At 42.9% G+C, this 26,097-nt stretch overlaps 2 protein-coding genes across 3 annotated transcripts; both read left to right on the forward strand.

Moving 5' to 3' along the window:
* BORCS6 (BLOC-1 related complex subunit 6) lies at window positions 1–3,228 on the forward strand. The gene has a single exon (XM_079133084.1). It carries the CDS (start codon window positions 1,283–1,285, stop codon window positions 2,498–2,500), a length of 1,218 nt encoding a protein of 405 aa, XP_078989210.1. The 5' UTR covers window positions 1–1,282; the 3' UTR covers window positions 2,501–3,228.
* Window positions 3,229–17,984: 14,756 nt separating this feature from the next.
* TMEM107 (transmembrane protein 107) lies at window positions 17,985–23,074 on the forward strand. Of its 2 annotated transcripts, none has more exons than XM_079132397.1 (7): window positions 17,985–18,281; window positions 18,380–18,966; window positions 19,066–19,155; window positions 19,312–19,379; window positions 19,478–19,578; window positions 20,231–20,327; window positions 20,549–21,358. In XM_079132397.1, the coding sequence occupies exons 3-7, from the start codon at window positions 19,069–19,071 to the stop codon at window positions 20,616–20,618; spliced, it is 423 nt and encodes a 140-aa protein (XP_078988523.1). In that variant the 5' UTR covers window positions 17,985–18,281; window positions 18,380–18,966; window positions 19,066–19,068; the 3' UTR covers window positions 20,619–21,358. The 2 variants fall into 2 exon arrangements, with proteins under 2 accessions (XP_078988523.1, XP_078988522.1); XM_079132396.1 differs by lacking the exon at window positions 17,985–18,281 and adding an exon at window positions 21,660–23,074 and having other exon boundaries at window positions 18,813–18,966; window positions 20,549–20,906.
* Window positions 23,075–26,097: the final 3,023 nt, after the last annotated feature.

Genomic DNA, 26,097 nt, shown 5'->3' on the forward strand with positions numbered 1-26,097 from the left:
CAATGTTGGTGTTGGCAAAAAGCAGGAGTAAAGATTCTATAGTGACATTATCGGAGGCAATTGTGTGAAATTTTCACAAGAGGATTAATAAACTGCAAAATACATTTTTTTTTTAAAAAAAGGAACAATCACATTCATTTTCAGCTAAGGAGTGTTAGTGAGTTGTTTTTATTAAACACCAATGTCTCAGGGTCTTGGTTATATTTTCCAGTGTCTGTTGTACCATTGCACTTGGAAGAAATCTCCATTTCCTAATAGGAACTACAGGACCCTGCATGATGGAGCCCCTGCCTGTTTCTTCAGTCTCTGGTTCTAAATCCTCCTCCTTAATCATTTTGTTTTAGCCCCAACGTCTCCTGCCCAACCCAGCCCCAGTTCCTTGAATATGTCAATCTTTTTTTTTTTTTCTTTATTCTTCTTCTTCTTCTTTTTTTTTTTTTTTTCTTTCTCTGAGATTTAGCAAAACTTGTTTTTCCTTTTGCCTGGAAGGTGGCTAAGCTCTTTTCCTTTCTTTGCGGTCAAATGTCTTCTCATCAAAAGAGGCCTTGCCTGAACCCTTATGTAAACAAGTGCCTGTCCAGTTATACTCTATCACAACCCTTTATTTCCTAAAAAGTACTTAAGGAGGGGTTTGGAAGTGTAGCTCAGTGATGGAGCATGCTTATCATGCACAAGGCTCTGGATTTGATCTTCACTCCAACAAAACAAGACAAGTGATTATCAAAATTTGTGATCTTCTTGTTTGTTGAATATTTTACCGTGAGACAAAATCACACAACATTCTCCAGAGGAAGAGACAGAAGGCAGAGGAATGGCAAAAGAACGGGAAAGCCCAGGGGTCCCTCACCGCTTTCCATGAGTTGCTCTGGGCAGTTCAACGGCTAGGTCCGTCAATACAGGATGATGGAACCAATCATTCATGCTCTGCAGAGAATTCTGTTTTTATCTTTCTTGGTTAACTAGGTACGATTCAATCCCTAGGGTCCTAGCAGGATGCATTATTTCCATCCCAAGAGTCTCCGGGAGTCCCGAGTCAGGTCCTTACTTGGTGAGTTTGCTAAGTAATAATTATGGACGGGACAATTATGGGCCGAAAGGGTCAGAGCCGCGCTCCCGCCGGACGCCAGTATTTGGGAACCCTAGTCATGAAGACCTGCCCCTTCAACTTTCTGAAAGGGCGGGGCGACGACAGCAGCTGTCACCTCCTTCCCTACACCCGGCTGGCTCTCGTGTGTGCTCAGATGTTCAATAACAGCTCTTCTTCCGGGACTTCCTGGTCACCATGACCAATCAAAGTGTTCTTCCTGTCCAACCATTGTCAGTTTGTGGCCAATCGGGGAGCCTCTACCAACGCCCCTTAAAGGCGCCGCCGTCGCCTCCTGAGCCTCGGCGGACCAATTCCTCCGTTCCGGCCCCCACCCGCAGTATGGAGTCGTCTCGGGGGCGGCCCGGGCCGGAGGCGGACCTTCTAGCTCTAGCGGAACAGCAGGCCGCGATTTTCTGCGGTGGGCCGGGTGGAACGCCCTCTAAGCCGCCCTCCGGCCTGAGAGTGTCTGGGGAGGAAGAAGCCAAGAACGTTGGGGGCGCGAGCCGCCAACCCAGCTCGTCCCCGAAGACTTCGAGCAGCATAGTCCACCAGCTGGAACCGGAGGCTTGGAGAAACGAGCCCGGCCCCCGAGCGACGCCGTCTGGGAGCCGGAGCCGCGGGGGGGAGCCAGGTCCAGAGTACGACCCGAACCTGTCCTCCCGACACAAGGACCCTAAGCCGCCCGAGGACAAGCCTGCATCCGAGAGGGTCGCACGTCGAGGGAGCCCGAGAGGCGTCGAGATGAATGTGGAACAGCCCCAGCAGGAGGAGGAAGACATTGACGAAGAGGCGACAGCGGCCGGCAGGGCTAGCCGCTCGTTCTCCAGCCGCCTTCAGGACAGCCGCAGTCTGGACGGGCTCAGTGGGGCATGCGGCGGCGCGGGGTCCGCAGGAGGTGCGGAGTCCAGCGCGGGCGGCGGACGTCGTGCCACTATTTCCAGTCCCCTGGAGCTCGAGGGCACAGTAAGCCGCCACGGAGACCTCACTCACTTTGTCGCCAACAACCTGCAACTCAAGATCCGTCTGAGCGGCGTCGCTCCGCCCCTTCCCTCTGCTCCCGTGCGTCCCTGCCTAGCACCCGCACCCACTCCCACCATCCCGCCCATCGACCCCGACGTGCTGCGAGATCTGGAGCGGCTGAGCCGAGATCTGGGCGGCCGGGTGGACCGCCTGCTTCGCGGGCTGGGTGGTGCGGTGCAGGAGCTGACAGCGCTGAGCGTGGGCTGCATTCAGACCTACCGCGATGCGGTGGACTCCTTAGGCGAAGCCGTGGACATGAGCATCAAGGGCATGTATACCCTACTGGCGCGCTGTGAGGAGCTGGAGAGGGCTTTGCAGCCGGTTCAGGGGCTGGCGCGCCAAGTCCGAGATATCCGACGCACTCTGGAGGTGTTGGAGGCCTTGTGCAAGTGACCGCGAGAGTTGAAGAGGCGGGGCCTAGCCCCGGCAGGGCCCAACGGGATCCTAAGTACTCTTCTAGGAGCTCTAGTGGGAACTGCCCGCTCCGGGAAGACCTGTGTGTTGGAGGTTCTTCCAAATGCGTTTAGCTGGCCCGTGCCCTCTCGAAGGGTCTTAGGGAGGTGTATTTGGGGGAAGTTCTAACTGTTCTCCTGGTGGGATGGGATGTTGCCTTGCTTCTATTCAGTTGGCCATCTGTAGCTACCCTGTTTTTTCCAATTCTCCTCCCTAGCTAGAACACCAAGCCTGGGAACCGAGGGTCTTAGGTCTCGGCTTGAGGATGGGAACAGGATTCCCATACGAGATCAAGAAAAGGGAACAGAGGAGACCCAGCCCCATTATGGTCATCCTGACTCCGGTGGCCACATCTCAGGTTTCAGGGGCTTTGGGAGCTTGAGTGGCCCCTGGTCACACACCATGCAGGCAAGAATGGATACCTGCAGATGTTTAACCAGCTGCTTCTGCCCTCTGGTCCCCCACAATACCACTTCCCCAGCCAGAACTGGGGTGGAGCTAAGAGGAATATATTGCATGGTGGAGGGTGAGGTGGGAGGTGTCTCACTGCTCTCAGGGGTCAGGTCGAATTGTTGCTGGTTTCGAAGTCCACCTGTTGTGGAGTGTTCTGATTCATTTTGGCTTTCTGAGTTTTTGTGGAATTAAAGTGCTGCTGCTGCTAAGGCTGAGGCTGCATCTGTGTGGGGTTGCAGGGGTTCATCGTTCAAAGGAATGGGAATGAGTGTCTTGTTCCTGGAGCTCCCTTGGAGCGGGTTCCGAGAGTGGGGTGGGTGTCCCAGATTAGATGGGGAAGGATAATAATGGTTCCTGCTGTTCGGCAGCAGATATGCGGGGAAATGTGAAACATAATCACACACAGGGGGCCAGAGATTGAGTAAAAGCAGAAATGCAAGCAGGGTTCTCTAAAAGAGGGGAAGCGATTATCTTCATAAGTCCTAATGGACAGGCAGGGGCTGGCTGTTGAACATCTTGCCTGTGGAATAACATGGGGAATACTTGACAGTTCCCTTCCTGACCATTTGCCACATTCTGCTGATCATTGCCACTTCTAAAGATTTGAGACAATTTTGTCCCAATTCTTGGCAGTGTTCTGTTTACAAAACACAAAGTAAGGTCGCGGGCCACATTCAGAGTTGTGAAATGTAGAATTAGAGATCACAGAAAGAACTGCAGTATCTCTGCAAGTCAAAATCACCCTTTTTGAACTACACTCGAGTAGGTTTCTTTTCAGGTGTGAAATATTCCGAGATGGAAGGTTATCACTTTCTCTGGTTAACATTTTCCGATAAAAAACTGAAAGTAGGTACAGTGATTTCCTCCCTAACAAGGGAAGAAAAAGAGTCAACCGCTGGCCCGTACGGGGATCGAACCCGCGACCTTGGCGTTATTAGCACCACGCTCTAACCAACTGAGCTAACCGGCCACCTGACGAACAACCGTGAACGTGAAGTTATATAAAGAATCATTACTGCCCATGTGGGAAAACCTCTCAGGATGCAATCGTTTTAGAAAACACAAAAGTAGAATGTTCAAACCGACCATCTGAGCACTTATGCAAGTTAACAGTCAAACTACAATACTGACAAGCACAAGTGATACGACTCCGGTGCTTGACGCAGAATCAGGTATAAATAAGACGTGCATAAGGGGAAAGAGGTGCTTACTCTGCAACCCCAAAATAGGACATGCCTAACAGCACGTAGCGGATTCATCGAAGGAGAGCGGATGAACGTGTAGGCAATGTATTCAGAGGACTGACACAAGGTGGGGTGAGTCTAGTAAGGTTTAATACTTGTTTAAAAAGATTAAGTAAAGAGGCACCGCTGGGATTCGAACCCAGGATCTCCTGTTTACTAGACAGGCGCTTTAACCAACTAAGCCACGGCGCCCGGCCACTTGCGTTGCCGCCTTACTTTCTTGGCCAGGTCAGTTTCGTAGCAGGTTAACACAGGTGATTTACAGTGCTGGAAAGAGTAGTACAGGATGAAGGACGCCTCTCGAGAGAAAGAATGCAGGAATGATACTGAAACATTGAATTCGAGCCCACCAAAGGTGATAAGATAAAGTCTTACTTACAGATTACAAAACTGAAGGCAGACCTCAACGATCGCGAACCGACGAGGATGGGATTCGAACCCACGCGTGCAGAGCACAATGGATTAGCAGTCCATCGCCTTAACCACTCGGCCACCTCGTCCGCATAGGGCAGATCTAGCTACTTCTCCCTGGGAACTGAGATCTTTCTCCTGCTCTTATTTCTGCTCTAACTCCTGCTGATGGGATGTGGCTGTGTTGCAAACAGAACAAATTCAAAAGAATCCTGCCCAGCCCTATCAAGAGAACCTACAAAGACCCAGCGATACCCTCTTGTACAAGAGTACTTGCCTCTCTTCTAGGCTGAGCGGTCTGGAATTGAACCTGTCCTTCGGGGGCCACCCTGTCCCAGAGTTGTCTGGATCTGCTGTAAAAATCCCAGCGAGATCACTGGGGTCCCTCGACAGGGCGGCCTCGGAATTTCTCACCAGAAGCTGTCCCCCTTCTTGGTCCCTTAAGAGATGTTTCTTCTCCGAGTACTGGGAGCGGATCAAAATTAATAATAGAATTAAATTAAGGTAACGGAAACCTTAGAAAAGGTAATTGACCCCGACGTGATTTGAACACGCAACCTTCTGATCTGGAGTCAGACGCGCTACCGTTGCGCCACGAGGCCGGCCGGCCGTACCGCTGAACAGTCCCCTTCATAACCATTTTCATCTGGGCAGCCGTAACTGGTGATTGACATGCTAGAGTCCAAAGCTTTTCTGCGTTTCTTGAATTGGAACCTTGCTCCTTCAGCAGAACTGCGCGGATGGCACCCGACAGGGCAATGGACTCCGGCCTCTTGACTAAGCCTGAGGTGGAGGGTGCTGAGCTCATCTAATGGGATATCAGAGCTCACAGTCCAACCCGGACAACAAATTGAAGGAACGAGATGGAGCTGTGCCAAAGCCCTAGGGACCTGAAGAGGTGGACGAACAGCTTCTGCGCACCACGCAGGCTCCTCATTAACAGTCGCCTTCGGATCCTTCCAAAATACCCAGCCCAGTCCCCGGATTCAGAGATTTTAACTTAACTGATCCAGGAAAGTATTTAATACTTTTGGAAAAATTGGTGCTCAAAATTTGTGAGGCATAGTTTATGGTGCAAAGCACACACGTTAAGTGTACATTTTCATGAGTGTGGACACAAATTCACCCGTGCAACTCTCAATCCTCTCAAGATGGAGGGCATTTCCATCAGTTCAGAAAGTTATCCTGTGTTTCTTCTCAGTGAATCCACAACCCTCCCCTTCCAGAGGCAACCACTGTTCCGGTTTCCGTCACCATAAACATCGGTATTTTTAAAAATTCCCCAAGTGAGACAGGGTTGGGAACTTCTAAAGAGGGATACCCCAAACTAGAAGAGATCCCATTTGCTTCCTGAAGGAGGAGTTCAACGGGCCAGATGGAGAAAGTCATCTGTATCTCATTCCTGCCCTTCCGACCCACCTGCCTGCCCAGCAGCCCACTCAAAATTCATCAAGGACCACAGAGATGTCAAAGCCTACAGATGCTTCTCAGGCCTGGCCTTACTTGATTTCCAATAACTTCTCTAAGATCACTCTTCTGTGATTGTCATGACACTGGGTAGTTGGCGACCTCCCCAACCAGTCTCTCTTTTTTTGTTAAGTCCTTGTTTTCCTCAACGTTTAGGCTTCTGTCCTCACGCTACGCATGTTCCCTGACTTCAGCTATCACCTATATGCTCAGAGCTTTTGAATCCCACTTCCAACTCTGGACCCACATGTCTAGTGCCTACTGGACACCTCCACTTGATTTGTCCTCTCTCCTTCTCAGTCCTTCTGCATTTCCTGTGAGTGGCCAATAAAAGGCAGAGAGATTCATCTTTGAATCTTCCCTCTCCCATGTATCCCATTTTCAGTCACCAAGTCCTGCCATTTCTTTAGTAATTCTCCTGTCAGCACCCATTTCCGATTACCATTGCTATTCCCTGGCCTCTCTTGCTGGCTTATAGTAATAGACGCCTCTCTGACCACTTTGCCTCCAGAATAGTCAATGATTATCATCTTTTAAAAAATGCAAACATGGTTCCATCTCTCATTGGCTTAAAATCAGTCTCACCAGGGGAGGTGGCACATGCCTGTAATCCCAACAATGTGGGAGGCTACAGCAGGAGGATTGCAAATTCAAAAACAGGCGGAGCAATTTAGCAATGCTCTAAGCAATTTAGCAAGACCCTATCTCAAAATAAGAAAATTAAAAGGATTGTAAATGCGGCTCAGTGGTTAAGTCTCCTTAGGTTCAATCCCAGGCACAGAAAAAGAAAAAGAAATTTTAAAAAAATCAGAGTCTCATCACCTTTGGGATTAAGTCTTACTGCCTTGTGTGGACCCACAGGGTCAAACAACAGAGTTCTACTGTTAGGCATGTGGGCTCTGGAACCTGGGTGCCAAGGGTTTATATACAGCCTTTAATACTTATTGTTAGGTCGGAATTTGGGCGACTGTAGGCGGGAGAGCGGAGTAACTGAGACAAAGGGCAGCGCGCCAAACGGTGATCCATCAAACGGACAAGAAAACTCCACTGACCCTTAACTCCACCTACTGACCCTTAACTCCACCTGTTGACCCTTAACTCCACCTACTGACCCTTAACTCCACCTGTTGACCCTTAACTCCACCTTTCACTCAGCAGGACCCCCGCCCATTCCGACCTATAAAGACCCTGGGCTGCCAGGGCACCCGCGATTTCTGTCCGATTTTATTTGGCCGCTAGCCTGCCCCCGAGCTTACGCTTATAGCTGTGTAACTTGTGCTACTTTTTTAACCTTCCTGTGTCTCAATTCCCAATCTATAAAATGGTAAAATTCAAATATATCACTATTAGTCCATTTGCTCCAGATAAAGTGTTCAGATCCTGGCTGGTAATAATCCTTCAATTATTGTTAGTAGTAGTGGCTGATTTTTCAGCCACTCATTCCTCACCTCCCATGTTACAACTATACTGAATCCTTTTCAGTTGTCTAATCTCATCATGGTCCAAGCTGTCTCTGTGCCACTGTCCCTGGTTTTGCTTTGTCCTATTTCAAAATTCCTTTTTTATCTGTTTGACCCTCAACACTCAATTCAGAACCTCCTTCCTCTCCACTTCTGGGGGAGAAGGACTTTCCTGTATGTCCTCCAAGATCGCACTTAAAATATTATATTTGAATTTTTTCCTGGTGTATGACCCCATATATTAGTAGAGAATAGAAAATGTTTATTTCTAGCACTCAAACAATTCCTGGAATATATGTTCAATAAGTATTTGTGCAATTAATGAGAGATAACTTTCACCAAAGCATTGAGGTGATCAAAAACTTGGAAGGAGATGTGTCTGAGTAGCTGAAGAGTATGGGATGAGGGCAGTAGATTTTGGTAGAAAGAGAAGTTGGATCAGTTGAGAATGATTACCAGGGAACATGGAGTTGATCTTCAGGCACACACAGACTCTGTAGCATATATAAAGAGTTCTCTCTGATGTTTAAATCTCCTCCATTCATCCTATCAGTTTACAGATTTTAAAATATAATATATAACTTCATTCTGTTTATGGTGCCCAATATAGTGCCTCCTGGATTAGCTATTCGATACAGGACTTTTCAAATACAACAAAGTCCTTTTTTTTTTTTTTAATTTTAGTTGTAGATGGACACAGTACCTTTATTTTATTTACTTATTTATATGTGGTGCTGAGGATTGAACCCAGTGCCTCACGCGTGCTATGAAAGCGCTCTACCTCTGAGCCACAACCCCAGTCCCAATTAAATCTTTTTTATATACAATAGACTACATATATTTAATGTATACATTTTTTTCTTTCCACATTTTTTATTGATGCATTATAGTTGCACATAATGATGGGATTTGTCCTTACATGTTCATACATGCAACAACTAAAATTTGTTAAATGTAGTTGCTCAGTCCCACTAACCACATTTTAAGTGTTCAGCGGCTACATGGAGCTAGCTGGATACCATATAGGAAAGAGTCAATAAGTAATATTGTCATCGTCATAGAAAGTCTGTTGGATAGCACTGGTCCAGAGGCAGAAAGCTGGAAGACTAAGGACTGTGTACTGTTGCCATCAAAGTTATTTTTTGCTGAACATGTTGTAATCCCAGCCCAGCAACTTGAGGCTGAAGCAAGAAGATTGCAAGTTCAAAGGCAGCCTTAGCAAATTAGGAAAGTCCTAGGAAATTTAGGGAGACAATGTCTCAAAATTAAAAAACTAAAGTGGTTCAGTGGTTAAGCACCCTTGGGTTCAATCCCCAGTATCAAAATAATAATAATAATAATAATAATGTACTTTCCCCCATTATTTTTTCTTTTTCAATGAAATTATTTATTTACTTACTTTGGTACTGGAGATTGAACCAAGGACTCTCTACCACTGAGCTCGTCCCCAGTCCTTTTTACTATTTTGAGATAGGATCTTGCTAAATTACCTCCTCGAATTTGGGATCCTCCTGCCTCAGCCTCCCAAGTTGCTGAGATTACAGACCTGGGCCACTGTGCCCACCTTGGGGGAAAAAAAAAATGTGTATATATATATATATATATATATATATATATATATAAAATTTTATATATTATACATTGTGTTATATATTAACATATTCTATAAAATATATTGTTTATATTATATTGTATATAATATATATATAATATACATTTTTAAAGGAGGAGTAAATCAAAAACAAATAAAATTGTTTATCTGAAATGGAAGGCAAGGTCCAGAAATGGAGGACTTGCCTTTTTTTTTTTTAGAAAAAGGAAAAGGTTTATTGCTTGCTAGCAGAGGAGAAACATAGGGAATTCCTGTCAAAGGCTGTGATTCTTCCCATCAGCAGGAACAGGGGACTTTTAAAGTGGTGATTCAAAGGCTACATTCCACGTGTTCTTTGTTGGAGTTGTAATTCACTTGTTAATTTGGGAGATAGTCATTTCTGAGATATTCTGGTACCATCCCCAAAGTCTGGATTACTTCATTCCTATCATCATAAGTGTGCACTCAAGGACAGATAAATCTGCCTAAAATGGGGAAGAAAGGTAATCCTGTTTCCCCCGAGATTCAGGATGGGGAGAGATTAGAGAGAAGCAGGGAGAGAAGAAGAGAAAGAAACATGTCAGTTTCTTTCAGTTGCAGGGCAGAGCAGCAAGGGCTATATTCAAAGCATAAAGTGGACCACTGTTGCATTTCCCCACTGTCAATCTCTACATTCCATTTCTATGAGAACAATGGACAACATCTCCAAACTGCTTCCTGCTGAAAGGCGGCAAAGTTGGGGGAAGTAACCCAAAGTCCTTGTTCTCTATCAGGTGGGGCGTGGACAGTTAAGGGCATTCAGCATCAGAGCAGTTCAGAGGTCCACAGTGGCAGATGGCAGGTGACTGGACAAGGAGTACATAGGCAGGGCTTAGGCAAATAAGGCCTTGCCTTTCTGAATGTACTTTATTTTGTGAATTTCAACTTTGGAATTGTGTAAATGTTTAACATAATAAGAAAACAAGATTAAGTAAAAATAGAAAGGTAGAAGTGTTGGCCTGGGCACATACACAAGTGTGGTCTCTGAGCATGCACAGCCTCTCACCAGTTTGTGGATGATTCTGGGACATGGAACCTCCCGCTGCACTGTCTGCGCAGCTGCAGGCTCTGACAGGCCATGCAGGTAAGCTAGATCATTGGGCCTGGAGGAAGTGGAGGAGCTTCCCAACTATGCTGGATGGAAATGGAGGAGAGGGACAAGGACAACGCATTAACTTCACCCATTAAGAGAATAAAATCAAACCAAAACAAAACAAAACAGACCCACCCATATCGTGTGAGATGGGACGCTCCCAGCAGGCAGGTTCCCAAATACAGAGAATGGCACCATTTTTCTGATGGTCAACCAGTGATGTGGGCTTTGGGCCTCCTGATGGCACAAGCCTCCATTGCTATGTCTGACTGGTTTATGAGCAGGACAGGTCACTGAATTGTGATAAGCTTCTTTTCAACAACTGATCTGGAGACCACCCAGGCCTGGTAGTCTGGTGGTCTTCTGCAAGAAGTACAATCTTTGTACTTTGTCCAGAGTCGCCAACACGTGTTGAATGGAATGACTATGCCCAAACTGTATGAGCAGTTACCTGGGGAGTAGGGGAAAGCTCCAAGACATAAACGGTCGAAGAGACCCAGAGCAGTGTCTCAAGTTCAGCAATATATGTAGATTTCTCCGCATTCAGGCTCCTTTCACACAGGTTAGATCCGAACTATATGATGGTAGGAACAGGAGTTTAGCATGAAGTCCCTGAATCCAATCCCCAGAACCACCAGGGGAAAAAAAAATAAAAGCTATCCATATAAACTTCAGAATCATGTTGTCTTTTTTTGATATATACAACATAGCTTGTTGGCATTTTGATTAGGATTTAATTGAGATGCAACTGGGAAGAACTGACACTTTAACACTATTGAGTCATCCAATTCATGAACATTGACTTGTATCTCTATTTTATTGGATTTTTAATTTCTTTCATCAATGTCATTTTCTATATATAGATTCTGTACATATTTTATACATTTATACCTATGTAATACTTTCTTTTTTTCTCTTTGGTGCTATTATAATTTTTTTTTTTTTTTTTTTTTTGCAAAGTTCAAATCGTTCACTAACTGGTATATAGGTGAGCAATTAACTTTTGTAGGTTGACCTTACATCTACTGACTTTTAAATTCATTTATTAATTCCAGGAGTCGTTTGGTAGAGTTTGAATTTTCCACATGGACAATAAAGCCATGCATAAAAGTTAAAAGTAACACAGAACCACTGAATCCTATCATTGGATTAACTATCAGAAGAGTTGTTTAAAGTGACTTTAAACACAGCAGTTTTTAGTTCTTTTTTTTTTTTTCCCCCGGTGCTGGGGATCGAACCCAGGGCTTTGTGCTTGCAAGCACTCTACCAACTGAGCCACCTCCCCAGCCCACAGCAGTTGTTTTGATTATTCATCCCTGTTAAGATAGATTTTAAGGATAAGCCAAATTGGGGCTGGGATTGTGGCTTAGTTGTAGAGCACTTGCCTGGCTTGTGAGGCACTCGGTTTGATTCTTGGCACCAAATACAAATAAATAAAATAAAGGCCCATTGACAACTAAAAAAAATATTTTTTTTAAAAAAGGATAAGACAAATCAAAAAATAACAACAGAAGCCTGCAAAGAAAAGTTAAATTAAATTTTAATTAATAACATTGTTATAAATAATGCTGTGATATAAGATTAAGCAAACAGGTAGTCATGTTAATGTTGCTAGAATCTGAGATATTCAACCTAAAAGAAATGTGAATAAAAATTCAGAGAAATAGAAAACTTGTAATCCTAAATCTGAATTAAATATAAGTATAAACCCAAGATGTATTTTATCTTTAAAAAAGATTAAAAATATATCTTTTTAACATTCACTTTTATTTGAGAAAAAATTGCATACTTAATGTGAATATAGTTAATAAACTGGGTATAGTGGCCCACCCCTGTAATCCCAGTGATGTAGGAGGCTGTAGAAGGAGGTCCATATTTTCAAAGCCACCCTCAGCAATTTAGTAAGGGAGTAAGTAACTTAGCGAGATCCTGTTTCAAAATAAAAAATAAAAAAACGCTGGAAATGTGGTTTGTAAATGTGGCTCAGTGGTTAAGCACCCAAGTTCTATCCTCAGTACACAAGTGGATAGAATTAAAAAATTAAAATTTCTATGTAATATCTCAAAAAATAGATGACTGGTATAATCAACTATGTGAGAATTATGTTTCCTCAAGTTTTCAAAGGTGAAAATATTTACTGATCTTTCATTTATAAGAAATTTATATCTTTTCAGAGATGAGCTACCTGCACTATACTATAATATTTGTGAGGGTTTTATTCTTTCTACCATATCCTATTGATGTTAAATAAAATTTAAGCAAAAGTTAAGGATAACTATTCATTTCCTATATTTAAATGATTTCTCTCAATAATGCTCATATGCATCAAGACATGAGGTACAGATAAGAACTTTGCTATACTTTTTACATTTGTAAAGATTCTTCCTTTATTGTAAATATTTTGCTATTATTTAAGGCATATAGTTTGGACAAATGCTATTCCAGATTCTCTATAGGTATGAGGCTTTAGAAAAAGTACACCTTGACACTGTCAACAAAAAGGACCTAGAGAAAATCATCAATCCAGCAGCAAAGAGCACCCCTAATACCCAAATGCTATTTCTAATCTCTGAAATGCATCATTCCAGGTGTGAGAAAGGTAATGTAAAGATAGGCCTAGAATGCCTCGTCACACCAGATAGCAAGGAAACTATTGAAGATCGTAATATCATGAAAACAATTCAGGGACCTGTAGCAAAGGCCATTTTCAACAAAGTAAAAAACAAAGCAAAACAAAAAAGGCAAACAACTCAGTTTAAAAATGGTCCGGGCTAGGGTTGTAGCTCAGTGGTAGAGCGCTTGCCTAGAATACGTGAGGCACTGGGCTCAAATCTCAGCACCACATTATAAATAAATAAAATAAAGGTCCATAGACAACTACAAAGATAGTAAAAAAATGAAAAATGGTCAGATGACTTGAATACACATTTAAAAAAAAAAAAGTGCTGGCGATGTAGCGCATCACATAGAGTGCCTGACTCCCATGCTCGAGGCCCGGGTTCGAGTCCCAGCACTGTGGGATTGCGGAAATAACAAAAAAAAAAAAAAAAAAAAAAAGAAAGAAAAGAAAATGAACGGCCAATAAGCATATGCCAAAATGCTCAACATCATCAATTACTAGTGAAATGCAAATCAAAACCACAATGGACATGGTGTCAAAGGCCTTTAATCCCAGTTACTCTGGAGCCTGAGGCAGGAAGATAGAAAGTTCAATTTATCCAGACCCTATCTCAAAAATTAAGAAGTACTGGAGATGGAACTCAATGATAGAACATTCCTGGGCCCAATCCCCAGTATAACAAAACAAATACAATGTGCTGGATGTGATGGTGCACATTTGTAATCTCAACTACTGGGGAAACAGGCAGGAGGATTGTGAGTTTGAAGGTGACCTGGGCAATTTAATGAGACCCTGTCTTAAAATAAAAATGAGTGGGATGAAGCTCAGCACTAGAACACTTGCTTAGCATGCAAAAGACCTTTCAAACAGAACACACACAAAAAAAAACAAAAACAAAACTCACAATGTGATAGCACTTCACACCCACCAGGATGGCTAGAATTTAAGAAGAAAAGAAAGGAGGAAAAAGAAAGCACTAGTCTTGATAAATATGTGGAGAAACTTGAATCTTCACATATTGCTGGTGGAAATGTAAAATGGTACAGCCATTGTGGAAAACAACTTGCCAGTTTCTCAAAAAGTTAAACAGAATTGCCATATGACCCAGGAATTCTATTCCCATGTTTATTCCCCAAAGAACTAGAAACAGATACTCAAAAACCTGTACATAATCATAGTAGTGTTTTCACAGTAAACAACTCTACTCCCATGCCCATCAACTGATGGATGGCTAAATAAAGTGTGGTCATATGCATGCATGGAACGTTATTCAATCATCAAAAGGAATGTACTAACATACTACGTGTATAAATCTTAAAAACAACATGCTGGGTAGGGTGCAGAGGCTTGTGCCTGCAAGTCCAGCTACTCCTGCAGTCCCAGAGACTCGGGAGCCTGAGGTAGGAGGATCACAAGTTTGAGGACAGCCTGGACAATTTAGTGAGACTCTGTCTCAAGATGGAAAAAAAAAAAAAAAAAAAAAGGTTGGAGATGTAGATCAGTTTAAAACACCCCCTGGGTTCAATCCCCAGTACTGCAAACAACAACAACAAAAACATGCTGAGCTTGCCTAACATGTGCAAGGCTGCCCCCTCAACCTCCCCCCCAAAAAAAATGCCAAGAGAAATTCGACACAAAATGTCATATATATATATATATATATATTTTTTTTTTTTTTCGGTACCAGGGATTGATGCTTAGCCACTGAGCCACATCCCCAGTCTTTGTTATATTTTATTTAGAGACAAGTCTCGCTGAGTTGCTAAGTGCCTCGCTAATCTGCCGAGGTTGGCTTTGAACTCGCGATCCTCCGCCTCAGCCTCGCGAGTTGCAGGGATTGCAGGCATGCGCCCCCGCACCCCGCCAAAATGGCATGTATTATGTCATTCCATTTATATGAAATACCCAGAGTAAGTAAATCTGTAGAAACAGAAAGCAGATTAGTGATTTCCAGGGAATGAGGGAGAGAGGAATAGAGAAAGACAGCTTAATGAACATATTTTGGACCTAGACGGAGGTGGTGTTTGTACAACATTGTGAATGCTCTATAGGTCACTGAATGGTATGCTTTGAAAATCATTCTAAGCATGCGCGATGCTGTGAGAACAATTTCCAGGACCTTAACAACAACGAATCGTTCTTTTACCGTATTAAATTTCACCTCCATAAAAAGAAGGAAAAGGAGCCATGGTGGTGCATGCCTCAAATCCCAGTGACTAAAGAGGCTGATGCAGGAGGATTGCAAGTTCCAGGCCAGCCTCAGCAATTTAGTAAGACTCAGGGCAACTTAGCCAGACCCTGCCTCAATAAATAAATAGGACTGGGGTAGCATGCCCCTTTCCTTTTTCTCATCTACCCAAAGCCCCATGTCCAAACTTTCTTCATCTCCTAAATACCTCTTGATTCCTCTACTTCACTCCACTTTCTTAGCTCCAACCTGGTCCAAGCCTCAACCTGTGCTTTCTAGATAATGCTGAGTGTTTCTCATTCATCTTCTGCTTAAAATCTTAAAATCTATTCTCCTCTGGCGTGGTGGTGTGTGTTTGTAATCCTAGCAACTTGGGAGACTGAGGCAGGAGAATGGAAAAGTCAAAGTCAGCCTCAGCAACTTTACTAGGTGCTCAGCGAGTTAGCAAGACCCTATCTCAAAATGAAAAAATAAAAAAGGGCTTGGATTAGCTCAGTGGTTAAGTACCTCTGGGTTCAATTCCCAGTACCCATCCACCCCCAAAACTCCATTCTCGTGTTACAACCAGAGTCATTGTCTAGAATACAAATTTGACCATGTCACTCCCCATTGGGTGCAAAACCTGACAAGATATGGCTCTTATCTACTTCTCCAGCCTCACTCTGATTTTTTTCTTTCTCTTTCATCACTAGACTTCAGAAACACTAATTTTCTTGCTGTTCTACAAACACTTGGTTCATCCCCATCACCCTTGCACTTGCTCTTCCTTCTGACTGGAATGCTCTTTCCCCAGATAGTCACATGGTTGACTCTTTGTTCTATTCAGGGTCGTTGGAAAATCTTGCAAAAGCATGTCCAAGGTTTTCTTCACCTTTGCTCTATGACACAGCTTTCTTCCTTCGATAGACTGTCACCACAGGAGCTCAGCCTCGGTTTTTGATTCCAAGAAGAAAATGCATGTAAGTTTCTGACAGAGTGACAGAGGGAAGAAAAACATAAACTCTTCGGTTTTTATATTTTTTCTATGTCCTAAGAAAGCTTGCGTATTTGCTACACTGTTAATCTCTGTGTTGGAAGATAAGAGGCATCCATAGCTCACTGTAAATTCGGTGAATCGTTGTCACTAATTTTAGGAGTCAAATGGCAATGAGGTTATTGCAAAGGTGAAAAGCAGTTTTGTCCACTCTACACAATAGTTTCATTTGTCCCTCCTGAGATGGGGAAGGTTTGAAAATATTTTCAGAACTTTGAATGAATCCAATAGTCAAGAAGAGAATCTTCTTTACATGCTGAAATTGAAGAACCTGTGTGGGTAATATTTGATTTCCATAGTTTTTGTTTTATAGGATTAAAGAAAACTTTGATAATCACACTGCTTCTATTTTAAGGAAAAGTTGTGCTGCCTTCTAAAACAGTGGTTTTATATGAAAATGTCTTTAAATAATATCAATATACAGGAATTTGGGATAAGTTCAGTGTTGGAACACTTGTCTAGTATGCTTGAGGCCCTGGATTTGACCCCTAGGATCACAGGGAAAAAAAGTTTCAATATACAGGAATTCAACATATAGGAACCCTCTATGCTAAGAAATCATTCCTTTTGTTTTATAATGTTATTTCATGTCTCAATGATAATGCTACATAAGATTCAGAAGGAAGGCTGAGATGTAGCTCGGTGGTAGAGGCCCTGGATTCAATTCTCAGCACCAAAGGGGAGGAAAAAGAGTAAAACTTTAAAAAAGTTTTTTAAAATTTATTTATTTATGTATTTATTTATAGTACTGGGGATTGAACCCAGGGCCACTGAGCTCTGCCACTGAGCTACATTTCCAGCCCTTTATTATTTTTTGAGACAGGGTCTCACTGAGTTGTTGAAGCTGGCCTCAAACTTGGGATGTTCATGCCTTAGCCTTCTGAGTTGCTGGGATTACACGTGTGAGTCACTATATCCAGCCTCCATTTTTAGAAAAGTAATTCAATTTACAGAAAAGCTGCAAAAATAATACAAAAAATTCCACTGTGCCTTCATTCAGACCTTGCTTACTTTATAATTGTCTTTCCATACATAGAATCATATTTTTTTCTGAGCCATTTGAGCAATTTATAGACATAATGCCCCTTTGCTCCTTAAGTACTTCAGTGTATATGTTTGAAAGCCAGTGCAGTAATCAAAGATCAGGAAACTGGAGCTGAGGGAGCTCAGTGATACAGTGCTTGCCTAGCTAGGATACAAGAGGTACTGGGTTTGATCTTTAGCACCACAAAAGAAATAAATGAGGAAATTCATATGGACGTAATACCATCATGTAAGCTATAAACCTTAATGAAAAATTGTCAAATGTTCCATTAGTGTCCTGTATAATAAAAAAGATTTTTTTTCCTAATTCAGGAACTCATTAAGGTTGATATCAAATATTGCATTTCTCTTTAGACTCTCTTGACTTGAAAGAGCTCCTGTCTTCTCTTTCATGATTTTGATAAAAGCTTTGATTTAAAAAAATTTTTTTTTCACCCACTGATTCAGAAAAAGGAATTTCATTTATTATTTCTTTGGATTCTTCTCACTTTTGTTTCCCTAAAACAAAGTTTAAGGACAAATCTCCATTTTCAAAGAGCCATCCTTTGACCATATTATTCTAATGTTTTTCTTTTAAATTTTTGTTTATAGCACCTATTACCTTGCAGGTTTGCTATTTGTATGCATATTTGTGGTGGATCTCCCTGCCTAGAATATAAAGTAAAGGAAAGTAAGAACTTTTGTCTTGTTTGCCAATGAACTGCCATAGCCCAGCACAGTGCCTGGCACTTCCTAGATAGTCATTAAATATTTATTGAATGAATGAATCAGAATGCCTCTGGGTTTGTCATTTAGTCTGGCTTAAAGGCACTGAGAGGGAGTGGGGAGGAGAGAGATTGTTCTCCTGGGAATAGACCGAGATCCCTTAAGGATGGGACTTTACAGTGAACAAAGAACACGGTAAGAACTTTCTGACCCGCAGGATTCTCCTTGAGGTCCAAAGCTCAATCAAGTCGCCCTTAGTAAGAGGTTCTTGACCTGTAGCTGATCAACGCGGGGATCCAGCACTTCAACGTGATAATGAAATCTGAGTTGAGTCTGTATGGGTCTGCGACCCAGTCAGTTCTCAGCCTCCTAGGTACGTAGAAACTTCTATTCCTTTTCCACTTCCCTACCCCGCTTTTAACCCTGGTGATTCACTCCGTTCCCGAAATTCGAACCTCATTCTCACTCTAGATCCAGGTTCCTTGCTGTCTTCTGCACTCGGCAAAATCCCTTCTCAAACTGAGCCAAGTTGTCTGTGGTCGTCGACAACCAAGAGCTCCGTGACAACATATGACTACCGGACAATCTAGGGACACCAGCCTCCCCACGTTCGGTTCCCTTGCTTTCTCCGGCCCAGGACAGTGAAAAGCTAAAGGGATGCACATAAGGGAAGGGGAGAGTATCCATATTTTGGCACGGTGGTAACCTAAGCCGGCGTGGAGGTGCAGCGATCTCGGGCGACTGTTGAGGAAGGGTCATCCTGAGCTATGTAGGGGGATCCGGAGACCGGCACGGGTATCAGGATAGGCAGGCCGGGATGTTGCCGGGCTAGGTAAGGGCGGGTTTCCATTTGCCGGCGCTGGGTGGACAGATTCGGTGATGCCGGATTTTCCACAGCGTCCTTTCTCAGTCGCAGAATTTACCTCCATCTACCAACCACTAACAACCAGGTAACCAGTGGCAGCGCGTGTTTACTCCTCTCGCGAGATTTTCGGAGAAAGCGGCGAAGCGCGGGTCTACGTGGTTACCCAGACAACTGGGCTGAGCTGGAGCGCGCGGTAAGTAGGCGTAAGCGGAGATTTTGCTCGCTAGCAGAGACTTCAGGAGTGATCCTCTTTAGACTCCCAGCCTCTGAGGCCGTACCCCTGTCCCCACAGGTCATGGGTCGGATCTCGGGGCTCGTGCCCTCTCGCTTTCTGACACTCCTGGCACATCTAGTGGTCGTCATCACCTTATTCTGGTCCCGGGTAAGACATACAGCTGCCGTTCCTCCTTTCACCCCCTTTCCCATCTTGGAGTTGTCCCACTCCAACATCGCCCCTCCCCCAGGACCTTGCCCCTTTGGGTCCTTCCACTCCCCGCAGTCCGCCTATCTTTCACTTCTTTTCTGCCTTGCTCCCCAGGACAGCAATATCCAAGCTTGCCTGCCTCTCAGGTTCACCCCCGAGGAATATGAGAAGCAGGACATTCAGTGAGTTATTGGGGCCGGGTGGTTTGACCAGAGGTGGTGGGAATGAAAGGGTCTTGAAGAAGTCCAGAAGGTCTGAGCCAATCCCCTTCTCTCTGCAGACTGGTGACAGCGCTCTCTGTCACCCTGGGCCTCTTTGCAGTGGAGCTGGCCGGTTTCTTCTCAGGAGTTTCCATGTTCAACAGCACGCAGAGTCTCATCTGTATCCTTTCTGCCTTTGCGACTCCCTTCATCCATCTAAATAGTCCTTTCTAGCACAATGGTCTCTGCCCTCGCAGACAAAAAGAATTCAGTTGAGATCTAAGGCAGTGTGGGGATTTAATAAAATTTTCAAACATTTGTTAAGCCCTGCTATGCACTGGGTACTGGAGATTCCCACATAGAAGGAGGTAGACACACAAGCATGCACCTGTAAGTTAGTGTGATAAACACTGCTGTAGGAGGGTATAAAGGTATAAAGCCCTATGAGAGCTCAGAAGAGACCAAGGAATTGAGGCAGGTGGATCTGGAAGGCTATTACTCTTAAACTGTGGACCCGGAGAACCAAGGCTGAGGGCGGGGTGGGGGGGGGGGGTGATGGCTGCTGAGTGTGGCCTGGGGTAGGTAGAGAATCTACCTTACCTCACCTGAAGGGTTCAGGCTGATCTCTAGGTGTGCGGTGATGGCCACATCTATCCCAAGCTCAGCTCTGGCCTCTACTCACATGACTGTCCTAAAACTCAAGAGACAGGGCTGATGACTGTGGTCCTTGCAATATGGTGAGGAAAGCAGATGCCAACCCCGCTGACAGCCATTTTGGGTCCATCATTACCTGTGGATCCAAAGACTTTCCTTGACTCTGGTGCATTTCCAAGCTATTGGGGCTCACTGTAGTGCGTCTGTGGCTCTATCCTTCTTCATATTCGAGCGCTGGGAGTGTACCACATACTGGTACATTTTTGTTTTCTGCAGGTGCGGTAGCACTCACTATTTGGAAATGGGGGCAAGGATTACCCCAAATCTTAAGGTTTCCCCTACCCAGGGCTTTCCTCCACTCAACATCTTGTCGTCTTTTGAAATTGCATTCCTCACTGTTATTCCAATCCCTTAGACTTAGGGGGTGGGATCTTAGGTTTGGAGATTTGGGTATTTATATCGGAAGGGACCCTGAACTCATTCCTTACCTTCCACAGCGCCCTCCCAGCTATCACAGAAGTGACTTTATTCATCGCTGTCCTTGGACTGAAAAAGAAACCTTTCTGATCACCTTCATGACGGGAAAGAAAGGAGGGAGGAAGGCTGGAGGAGCGAGAGGCTGCTTACCGTTCCCGGAAAAAGGAAAACATTGGCTTCAGGTTCTTCTCCCTTTCCCCTCAAACTATTTCTGGTAAAGGATGGTAGTGGGATAATTATCTCCCAAATATGAGATTAGCGTTTTCTTTAGTGCCTTGTAATAAAATATATTTTATATGAGAGCAAGACTTATACAATTTGCAGGAGACAATTGGGGTAGCTAAACTGCTGGTGGCTGTTTTTCAGCACTGCAAGACGGTAAGATTACCAGTATCGCTTCTATTTTGATTTTTACGGTAGATGTCGGGCGGAAGGAAGTAGGCGGGGATATGTAAATAACAACTCAATCAGAGCTCCCAGCCCGTATGCGAGCAGAGCATTCTGGGAGCAAGTAACGTCTCCCTTTTTGGCGCGGAACGGAACAAAATTATATTAAAAGATTTGCGAATAAATGCAGCACTAGTATTGAAAGAACCCTAAGTAGCTGAGTTGATCAAGATAACATGTTATATACTCACCGTACTTTACAGCGGAATCTTTTCTACTGAGTACGGAATAGGCAGTCTTACTCTGTATCGTCAGGTGGGATAATCCTTACCTGTTCCTCCTTTTGGAGGGCAGATAGAACATGATGATTGGAGTTCGCATGAAACGTGATTAGCGTCTCTGCGTAGTCAGGACTTGCAACACCCTGATTACTCCTATCTGATTCTTCCTGACGATCTGATTTTTTTTTTTTTTTTTTTTTTTTTTTTGTTCATTTGCTGTAATTGTCAGGGTAAGTGTTTTTTTTCTCGTGGGCTTTTTGTTTTTCTAAGTTGGGGGTGTGTTCTGGGTACACTACGTGCTTGTATGAGAAGTTGTGAGCGATTTTTCTTTTTCTCCTTTTCTCCAGCTCCCTTGGAAGAGCAGCTGTTTTGTGACCAAGTTTTTGCACATGTGGTTGGGGGGGGTCTAGGGGTACCTTTTCTGTTTTTGTTTTTTTAGCTTGTTCTTGCTGAATTTCCCCAGATTAGTGTCTAGTTTGAGATCCTTCTGTTTCAGACTTCTGAGCGGCCGGGATTATGTTGTGCACCACCATTTGTTTTAACTCCAAGAATCATTTTATATAGCTCTTTTTCTATAACGTGTCAGTCATACTAACTGTTGCAAGTTATCAAGCTTTCAATATTACAGGACCACTAGCTCAGGGTGAGAGCCCGCTGTAGGTTGGAGCTCCTACCCGCAAACCTAGTAAAATCTTTATAAAATTTTGTAGTCTGATGAGAACTCCCACACTCCTTCCTACTAGTGCTGATAATAACATATTCTAAACGAAGTTATTAAAACACATACAATTAGGCATTATAGAAACACAAATTACATGAATTTAATGTTCTGTCATGTCACAGGTTGAATATTCTCAGAATCAGTGTAGTTGGGATGGTTCCCTGTACACTTTTCAGTCCTGAAATGCAGAGACCACATCATTACAAAAATAAGCAAAAATCACACAAGGAGACACTATCTAATGATGCCTTAAACACACATTTTCTGTCTATCCTCATAGAAGAACTTCATCCTTAGCATTCATTCAGTACTTACTGAACTCTTACTATTATGCAAAGTGATGTAATTGGAACTAAGGGAATTGATGTGAATATGACTCATACTCAGCTTTCACCATCATAAATTTTTAAAATATTTTTAAATTGTAGACGGTCTTTTATTTATTTATCTTTATGTGGTGCTGAGGATCAAACCTAGTGCCTCACACATGCTAGGCAAGCACTCTATCACTGAGCCACAGCCCCAGCACCACCATCACAAATCTTATGTCTAATACAAAAAAGAAACAATTTCTGGTTTACCCAGGGTGATTTAATTCTGCAAATTGTGAAACTGCTACAAAAGATATTTAAAGGTGATATGGAGTAGAAATTAATTTACCTAAGGTGTGGCAAGGAATGTTACTTCTATAAGAGCAGTTTGAACTCTTGGAGCTCAGTTGAGTGAAGAGGTAGGAGAGCAGAGTGTAGGGAAGGCAGGAGGGTGTACCTTGCTGGCCATGGTTAATGCTTTGATAGGAAAAATCTGCCCCATCCCCTTGCAGTCTGCCTCCATTCTCCCCAAGTGGAGAGAAAGCTATCAGGAACTTTATGGACCCATTTTAAACCTATCCATTATTAGAAGTTACTTATAATTAAAGAAGCTATAGTTAGGCTGGAATATACATCAGTGGAAGAGTGCACACATAAGAGAACTTGAGGCCCTGGGTTCAATCCCTGGCACCAAAAAATAAAATAAATTAAAAAGTAATATAAAAAGAGGTAATAAGTACTCAAAATTTTTTCCTTCCTGATTGTTTGATTGTTACACACTTTTGTAATTATTTGTGTTTATTGTATCTGTATGGTAGAAATAACATATAATGATTGTCTACTGTGCATCTATTCCCAACTAATTTATTGACTTGTAGGTGGTTTGAAGTAGACATTAGCAGGAATATTTACACTACAGAAATTGGCAAAGGCTTTGTTATTCGTCTACATTTAAGAAAGTGATACAGAAAATGTTAATGCGGATTAAATTTAAAGGTATTTTGTCTGTAACTGCTGTTACATTGTGAATAGCACAATCCAAATATTCTCAAGGATATGGTTGTGGCCACACCTGTAACCCTAGCAATTTGGTCAACTGAAGCAGGATTGCAAATTCCATGGCAATTTAGTGAGACACTATCTCAAAAGAAGCAAGAGTGTATGTGTCTGAGGTAGTTTAGTGGTAGAGCACCCCTGTTCAATCCATATATATAATATATATATATATATATATATTTTTTTTTTTTTTTTTTTCTTTTTCTTTCAGTACTGGGGATTGAACCTTGAACCCAGGGTCTTGTGCTTGCAAGGCACTCTACCAACTGAGCTACATCCCTAGCCTGCAAATATTCTTAGATTTGAAAACTATTATCTGATTTAACAAAGAAGTCACTCAAGTCATTGACAAACCAGTGAGATTTCAACATGTATCTTTATTTCATGTTGGAACTACACTTGTAGTTAGTCTACAACTCCATTTATGAAATCACATATACAAGAATGGAATTATGGGGCTGGGGTTGTGGCTTAGTGGTGGAGTACTTGCCTGTTGTGTGTGGGTGCTGGGTTTGATCCTAGCAGTACATTAAAAAAATGTGTAATTAAAGGTATTGTGTCCATCTATAACTAAAAATATTTTTTAAAAAGAGTGGAATTTATAGTAATAATATTGTATATTTTATTACTATTTATAAGTTCTGTGCTATAATACAATAAAATTTATAATAAACTTGTGCATGTACATAAATGCATATCTTCAAAAGCAAACAAAAATGCATATTCTTTGCAGGGAGAGTTGGTTGTTAAATATTTGGGCTTTACTTTGACCTCTTTTCAATATATAGTATGCTGACTGCTCTTTTCTTCTTTCTTTCTTCTTCTTCCTCTTCCTTTTTCCTTCTTCTTCCTTTTCTTCTTTTCTTCTTCTTTCTTCTGTTTTTTATTTTTATTTTTCCCCCCATGTCAGGGATTGAACCCAGGGATGCTAAGCCACTGAGATACATTCCCCCAGGCCTTTTTATTGATTATTTTGAGACAGGATCTCACTCAGTTGCTTAGAAACTTGATAAATTGCTAAGGCTGACTTTGAACTCATGATCTCCTGCCTGATTACAGGCACACACCATCACATCCAGCTAGTCCCCTCTTTTGAACAGTTTTCTTTCTTGGCTTGGGAATAATGGTTCTCCAGGTTTGCCTACCATTGTTCGGGCTGCTTCCCAAATTCATTCAATAAATATTCCTTTATTTAAATAAAATGTGTGTGTCAATCACTGGAGACATAGTACTAGGCTATCTCCTCTGCTCACTCCTTAAATTTGATGGTCACAACTTCCTTGGCTGACTTTATCTACCCTTTGTCTGTCTGTCTGACTTTCCTTTCCTTTTCCTTTTTTTTTTTTCTTCTTCCTTTTTGCATACACTTTTTTTTTCTTCCTTCCTTTTGCGACACCAACAATGGAACCAGTGTCTCCCACATGATAGGAAAGGGCTCTATCCTGGACCACATCCTCAGTCCCACCTCTTGTCTTGATATCAATACATATTACTGGTTTCTGAGTCTCAGCTCTCAGTGACTATGGAGCAAGCCCACTTTAACCCATTTTTTTGCCATGTGATGAGAAGCAGTTCATTTATTTTCTCTCTGTTTCAGTTCCCTCATCTGTACTCCATAAATAGTTACTACAAACACTTTAGCTATCTGTTTTGGTCAGTGCCAGGGGATTTGCCAATTAGCATCAGAAAGAGATTCAATTTATTGTGAAATTAGTAGTATTCTAGATATAAGAATTGGCTCACCATCAAATGAATGAGGCCTACAGCCTGGACCCTGAAGTATGGTCCTGAGGCTTGATTCCTAAAGAGTCCTCTCTCCTGCTATTGGATCCTAGATTTCTGAAGGTCCCATGTCTTCCATGAGGGTACCGAGTCCATCAGGGTGGGTTCGTCTGCCTCTGGTGACCCTTTCCTGCAAGGGTCAGGCACATCATCCATCTTAAAGAGCAGGCTATAGGAACTGTATGGAACCTGCTTGTTAATTTTCTTTAACAAACAGTTGTATGTGAGAAGCATTCTCCAGGAACCTAACTTTTTTTTTTTTTTTTTTTAATTACCGGGGATTGAAACCAGGGCTGCTTAGCCACTGAACCACATCCCCACCCTTTTATATATTTTATTTAGGGGTAGGATCTCACTAAGTTGCTTAAGGCCTTGCTAAATTGCTGAGGCTGACTCTGAACTTGTGATCCTCCTTCCTCAACCTCCTGAGCTGCTAGGATTATAGGCACGCACCACCATGACTGGCCCCCCAGCACCTAACTTCTTACCAGGCAGCGGGGGTGTGATGTGGTGTGCTACTGACACCTACCAAAGGGACCAAATTGGCTCATGTCAGTTCACAGCAATATTTCATAGGATTGTTGAGAAGCCAGATAATCCAGGGGTGAAACCTGAGTGTTAACAGGGTGTTGGGCCTCTGATAATTGCTAATGCCTGTTCTCTGAGTTGATTTAGATTCTGACTTTCCCATAATGGTGGATATCTGTTATTTTTGCCTGTTCAGCAGCCATCCTTTTTTCTGGGTATAGCACCATTGTTTTGCTTTGGGCAGCCTTATCCCATTCTTAGTCCTTAGGGTTAGTAAGAGGCCCATCTCTCTCTCTGCTTCAGGGGTGGCCTTGAAATCCAAACCTGGCTTATAAGAACCTTCCGTTTTTCTAGGCTACAGTGATTGGTTCATGCATAAAGCCTGATAAACCACGACTTTTTATTTTACTTTTTTACCTGTCAGTACTGGGGATTGAACCCAGGGTCAGTTTACCACTGAGCCACATCCTCAACCATTTTTACTTTTTATTTTTGAGATAGGG

Source organism: Sciurus vulgaris, assembly GCF_902686455.1.
Source record: "Sciurus vulgaris genome assembly, chromosome: 3".
Lineage (NCBI taxonomy): Eukaryota > Metazoa > Chordata > Mammalia > Rodentia > Sciuridae > Sciurus > Sciurus vulgaris.